This window comes from Petaurus breviceps, unplaced genomic scaffold (genome assembly GCF_028583685.1).
Source record: "Petaurus breviceps papuanus isolate PSGF00001 unplaced genomic scaffold, PetGlider_PUasm1.0 90701, whole genome shotgun sequence".
Taxonomy (NCBI): Eukaryota; Metazoa; Chordata; class Mammalia; order Diprotodontia; family Petauridae; genus Petaurus; species Petaurus breviceps.
Window position 1 is genome coordinate 7,100,784 of NW_027187316.1, and position 6,376 is coordinate 7,107,159.

At 39.2% G+C, this 6,376-nt stretch overlaps 1 protein-coding gene across 1 annotated transcript in view; it reads right to left on the minus strand.

The window, feature by feature from the left end:
- Nucleotides 1-6,376, minus strand: part of CDC5L (cell division cycle 5 like) — a 168,030-nt gene that overhangs the window by 20,841 nt on the left and 140,813 nt on the right. Inside the window, exons 12-14 of the mRNA XM_069065847.1 lie at nt 2,826-2,990; nt 2,001-2,081; nt 101-346 (exon numbers count right to left, since the gene is read on the minus strand). Of these exons, the coding sequence (XP_068921948.1) occupies nt 101-346; nt 2,001-2,081; nt 2,826-2,990 (492 nt within the window). The remainder of the gene's footprint in view (nt 1-100; nt 347-2,000; nt 2,082-2,825; nt 2,991-6,376) is intronic.

A 6,376-nucleotide genomic window follows, 5' to 3' on the forward strand; every position in this document is an offset into this window, starting at 1 on the left:
TCCAGTTGTTGGTCAGTGTGTGAAAATGATCAAAATTCACCCATGAGAGACAGGATATAATTTATATCCCTAATATAAAAACATTCCAGTTAAACCATACCTTCTTCAGTTCATCTTTGGAGAATTTCTCATAGGGGTTGTGTTCCAGGTAAGTTATGTGCTCAGTACTATTACTTCCAAATCCTAGAGTTTTTCCCTTTTTATTTCCAGCTTGTTCTCCATAAGGATGATGCAGAAGATCATAATGAAGCATTGTGATCATCTCTTTTTTAATTAGTTCTTCACTTTTCTGTAGGTCTGTTAGTGGTGGTTCTACATTTAAAGGTCTTAGGATAGTTTCGTTTACCTAAAATTTTAAAAATAAAGGAATTGACTAAACAATGTCAAATACCAAATACTATGCAAATTTATAAAGGAATATTAATGCTGCTATTGTTTTAGTGTAAATCAAGCAACAAATTCTTTCAAATTTTAAAGCATTTCTTTACTTGTATAACATCTGAATGCCAATGAAATATATGACTAAGTTGATAAGTACTGTCAAAATTTCTTAAACCTGTACTACAAAAATGCAATAATGTATACATATGGGTCAGATAAAAGCAACAATCATGTGAAAAGGATGGATATTTACATTAAAATACTTATTAATTCATTCAACAAACATTAAGGACTTACTATCCACCAAATACTGTAGGCATTGGGATTACAAAGACATAAAATGAAATATTTTCCTTCCCTCAAAGAACTTAATACTCTTTCAGGAAAAAAACAACATGTATATGGAACCTTTAATACAAAAGAGATTCAAAATAAATACCAAGTAATTTCCAGAGTTCATATTCCCTTCGGGGAAAATAATATGCATAAAGAAAATTTATGATAAGACATATTCAAATTAAATATCAAGTAATTTCCAGGGGAAGACAGAGAGTAGCAACTGCATCATTCCTATGAAGGGCAACATCAGAAGTGAGCTCTGAAAGAAACAGAGATACTACAAAGCACAGGTGAGGGGATCAGTCTGTACAAAGGCAAAGAGATGAGAGTTAGAAGGCTGCGTACAAGGAACAGCACCTAGGCCAATTTGGCTAAAAAATAAAGCACATGAAGGATAACACTGTTCAAGGAACCTGGAAAGGCAGGCTGGAGTCAGATTGGGAAAGGGAGTCTGTATTTGATCCCAGAGAAAAAGAGGGAAGGAACCACTGGAGCAGCCTGTGTTTAAGGAATATACATCTGGTAGTTGTGAAGAGAAAGGACTAGAAAGCAGGGTGCTGAGAGCCAAAATATTTGATTCAGCACTCAGATATCTTTGGGTGGTCAGCTCTAAACGTGATGTCTTGACGACAGCAGCTTTGGCTTTGAAGTCTGCTCTCAATTACTTATGACTTTGGCTGCATTAGGAGGGACCTAAGGACTAGACCAAAGGTTTTACCCTAAGGCTTTAGTCTCCTAGATAACAAAGCCTTATCAAATTATCTATTCTGTGCTACTTCCAGGATATAACGGACTAAGGTAATGATAAGAAAACCTGAGTCCCCTTCCTTTGTCTCATTTGCTCTATAAGAACCTTGTCCTAAGAATCAATAAATGGAGTTCATGGTTCTTCCTTGAACAACCCACATGGTCTGGTCATTTCTTATTCACGTCTCTGATCATGCTTACTGCTAGACACTGAGCAGCCCACGGCTGGAGGGAAAGTGGATTTAAGGAGACTAATTAGGAGGCTCCTGTAATAGTTCAAGAGAGGTGATGAAGGCCTGATCTAAGGAGTTTACAGTATGAGAAGAGAGAGGGGGACAGACATAAAATATGGTGGAGAAACAGAATCACAACTTGGAGACTGACTATATAGGAAATGTGAGGGAGAGGAAAAGAATCAAAGATGACTCCAACGTTGAGAAACTGAACGATTCGAAAGATGGTGGTACCCTCAAAAGAAACAAACAATTTTAAGTTAGGAAGAGAGAAAGATTCAGGTATTTTCAAATTCTTACCTCTGAAGGTCTTGGCAGATCCTTCTGAACAGCTTTGTGCATTCGTTTTAATTCCTTTACACGTTCAGCATCTCGGATAGCCTATAACATTTAAAAATACCCATTAATTCAAATACACAATAATCTGACATTTCCTAGTAAATGTGAATTGAAAAAATCACCTGTTAAGAGATATACTTACTTAGCTTCCAATCTCTAAAGCTACAGAAAGCATTCTAGGTTTGAAGGAAGGAAATCTCTGACCTTTTCTCTTGAGATGATAAAGCCATAGATATTGTTCCACATTTCTAAAACTAAGAATGCACTTCCATTGCCTAGAACATTTCCCAAACTATACTGAGTCTCCCATACATTAAACATTCTTTCCTTTCCTGAACAACAACAAAATTCTAATCTTTCAGGAAAGAAACTTGATAATTTCCACTAGCTTCTTCTCTTTCACCTCAAAAAAAATCTTTAAACTGAACCACTATTTTCTCTTGAGACAATAAAGTCATAGGAATCAAGTCACATCTCCAACAGCAGCCCCAATCAAAATGCCATTCCCTAAGAGATAAAATATAAGCAAAATACTACTCATAAAGATTCATTTCAGTTTCTAAAATGAGAGAATATACATCAAAGTAGAGGGACATTCATCATAAAACTAAACTACCCAAAATTCCATAAAACAGAGATAAGAAAAGATTTAAAGATATGATTTTCTACTACTTTCACTCCCAAACAAACTCGCTGAGAAAAGGCCAATTTTCTAACATGAAGGCCAAGGACTTTCTAACCCGTGGAACACAGTTCACAAACTTTATTTTCTTACAAAAGTGTTACCTGCTTTCGAGCATCTACATCAGCAGCATCTTCTACATAAGTTTCATCAATCTCACGGTCTTCTAGTTCCTTCTCAGCATTTTCTGGTAGAACAATCTCAAAGTCATTCTTAGGAGCAGGAAGCCCCATCAGCCCTAAACGGAGATGCTCACGAGATTCTCTCTCCTGTTGAAAATAAATGAGGCCTTTTGAAGTCACATATGAATCAGTAAATAATCAGATTCAGTGTGAGTTTCTCCAAATAGAGTTATTAACTCAATGTTTACTTGATGAATAGGGATTTCCAACCTCTTAAGGATGTCCTTAGTTAGAACATATTGGATGTCATCCATAAAGAAATGATAATGGAACCCGTAGGAGTTGATGAGGTTAACCAAGTAAAACTGTAGAGAAAGGAGACAGGGAAAAGAGATGGGAAAGACTAGAGTCCAGGGCAGCTTTGGGGTAAAATTATAGTTCAGGGGCAGCATAGAGTATAAAGAATACCATGAAATAATATCCTCTATAGTACTACCATGCTACAGAAGGCTACTGTCAAATGAGAGACATATCTGAATTCTGAATGAAAATATTATATTAATGGATTATTCATAAGATAAAGCTAATGAATTATATTTAAAAAGGAAACTTCATATCTTTTAGATGAAAATAACTCAAATGGTGGGATTATAATTTTAAAAGTCTCACGGCACTTAAGAAAAAGCAGAGACAAAAGGAAAACTACTCTGATAAATTAATGTGATGAAGGTTATGGGTAAATTAACAAGTACACCAATAATACTACCCTTTCTAAATTCATTCTGTGCCATCAGAAGTAATCACTTGATAAGCTCATACATGTAAGCTATAACAGACTACAAAGAAGACCAAACCAAAGAAATAATCAAGTGAACTTGGAAGACAGAGTTGGAAACTATTTGAGAGAGAAAGAAGTCAATAAACATTTATTAATCACCTACTATATGCCAAGCATTATGAAGAGATCAGAATCCAAACTACAGATAATTAAGAAGAGAATGAGAAGAAAGGAAGTGAAGGCTTTCCCAAGAAATTTAACCACAAAAAGTAGGGAAAATATGGATAATAGTTAGTGGGGATGGAGATTTGGGTGGGCGGAGCCAAGATGGTGGAGTAGAAGCACGACCCTCCCGCGGCTCCGGCTTCCACCCTCCCCAATCCATGTAAAAAGGGGACTCTAAACAAACTTTGGAGCTGCAGAACCCACAAAATGACACAGAGAAGCTAACCTCCCACTGAGAACAGCCCGGCAGGCCGGCAGGAATCGGCCAGTGCAACGCTCTGGGAGCTGAGCCCAGCACCACACCAAGGCTTTAGCCCCAGGGTGGGCCTGACCAGCCACCAGCCAGAGGGACTCCAGATCAGCAGCAGCTATGGCCGTTTCCAGATTTATCAATACATAGATGCGAAGGACAAGGTGAGAGGCCAGTGCAGTCTGGACTTTGGGACCCAGTAAGTGGGAGTGCCTAGCTTTTACCCCCGGGGTGAGAAACCACTGAGTCGCTGGCACAGCCTGCCAGCGCCACGTGGCGGCTTCAGCTCCTGGCCTACAGAGTGTAGGGGGACCAAGCACCAGTCTGAGGGGTAATCGCTCTTGCTTTAACCTGCTTGGATCTGGATTGCAGTCTAGGGTGGAAGTCCTGGGGTGTGTGTCCAGCTTGCCAGAGCGTGTGGAGACCTCAGAGAGGGCACCCATCTAATACCTCCGGCAGCTGAGAAAACCCCAGCGTTTGGGATGAAAACTCCCCTGTCTGGTGGCAGATTCCTACTGTGGCAAAAAGCCCAAAAGTCAAATCATTGAGTGGCAAAATGAGCAGGCAAAGGAAACAAAGCAGACAAAAGATTCCAACATTACACTCCTATTTTGGGGATAAGAAGGAGCAAGGCATGGAACAGGAGGAAATCAGTGAAGTCAGAACTCCTGCACCAAAAGCTTCAAAGGAAAATACAAGCTGGTTACAGGCCATAGAGGACCTTAAGAAGTAGATAAGAGAAGTGGAGGAAAAATTGGGAAGAGAAATGAGAACAATGCAAGAAAATTATGAAATGAGAGTCAACAGCCTGACTGAAGAAAATAATACCTTAAAAAACAGACTGACTCAAATGGCAAAGGAGGCTCAAAAAGGCAATGAGGAGAAGAATGCCTTAAACAGTCGAATTTGCCAGATGGAAAAAGAATCTCAAAAGCTCACTGAGGAGAATCATTGCTTCAGAATTAGATTGGAGCAAATGGAAGCTAATGACTTTATGAGAAATCAAGATGCTGTTAAACAGATCCAAACAAATGAAAGAATAGAAGACAATGTGAAATATCTCATGGGAAAAACCACTGACCTGGAAAATAGATCCAGGAGAGATCATTTGAAAATTATTGGACTGCCTGAGAGCCATGACCAAAGTAAGAGCCTGGAAAGCATCCTCCAGGAAGTTCTCAAAGAAAACTGCCCTGATGTTTTAGAACGAGAGGGCAAAATAGATGTTGAAAGAATCCACTGATTACCTCCTGAAAAAGATCCCAAAAAGAAAACTCCTAGGAATATTATAGCCAGGTTCCAGAATTCCCAGATTAAGGAGAGAATATTACAAGCAGCCAGGAAGAAACAATTTGAATATTGTGGAAACACAATCAGGATAACCCAGGATCTGGCAGCTTCTACACTGAGGGATCGAAGGGCCTGGAATGTGATATTCCGGAGGTCAAGGGAGCTGGGATTAAAACCAAGAGTCACCTACCCAGCAAAACTGAGTATCATGTTTCAGGGGAAAATATGGTCATTCAGTGGAATACAGGACTTTCAAGCATTCTTGCTGAAAAAAACAGAGTTGAATAGAAAATTTGACATTCAGATACAGAAGCAAGAGAAGCATGAGAAGGTAAACAGGGAAAAGAAATCATAAGGAACTTATCAAAGTTGAACTATTTTTTTTTTAAAGCAATAGGGGTTGAATGGCTTGCTCAGGGTTACACGGCCAGTTGTTGTTTCTGGGTGCGGTGCTGAGTGTCTGGGCCCGGATTTGATCCAGGTCGTCCCGGCACTGGGGCCGGTGCTCTTGCTTGCTGAGCCACCTGGCCAAAGTTGAACTATTAACATTCCTACATGGAAAAACAATAATTGTAACTTATGAAACTTTTCTCAGTAGTTGAAGGGATTAGAAATATATATATATATATATAGATATATATATGGGTGTCTTTATATGAGGGTATGCGGGCATATGAATACATATGTGAATGTGTGTATATACGTTTACAGGTATACATAGATAGAGAGCACGGGACCAATTTAACAGGAAGGGATGATACTTAAAAGGTGAAATTAAGAGGTGAGAGGAATATAATGAGAGGAGATGGGGAGAGACAGAGTGGGGCAACTATCTCATACAGAAGAGGCAAGGGAAAATGGTTACAATGGAGGGGAAGAATAGGAAGGCAAAAGGGAATGGGTCAACCTTATTCCTATTGAATCTGGCTTGAGGAGGGAGGGAAATACACACTAAATAGGGGATCTCACCCTCCAGGAGAATAGGGGGGG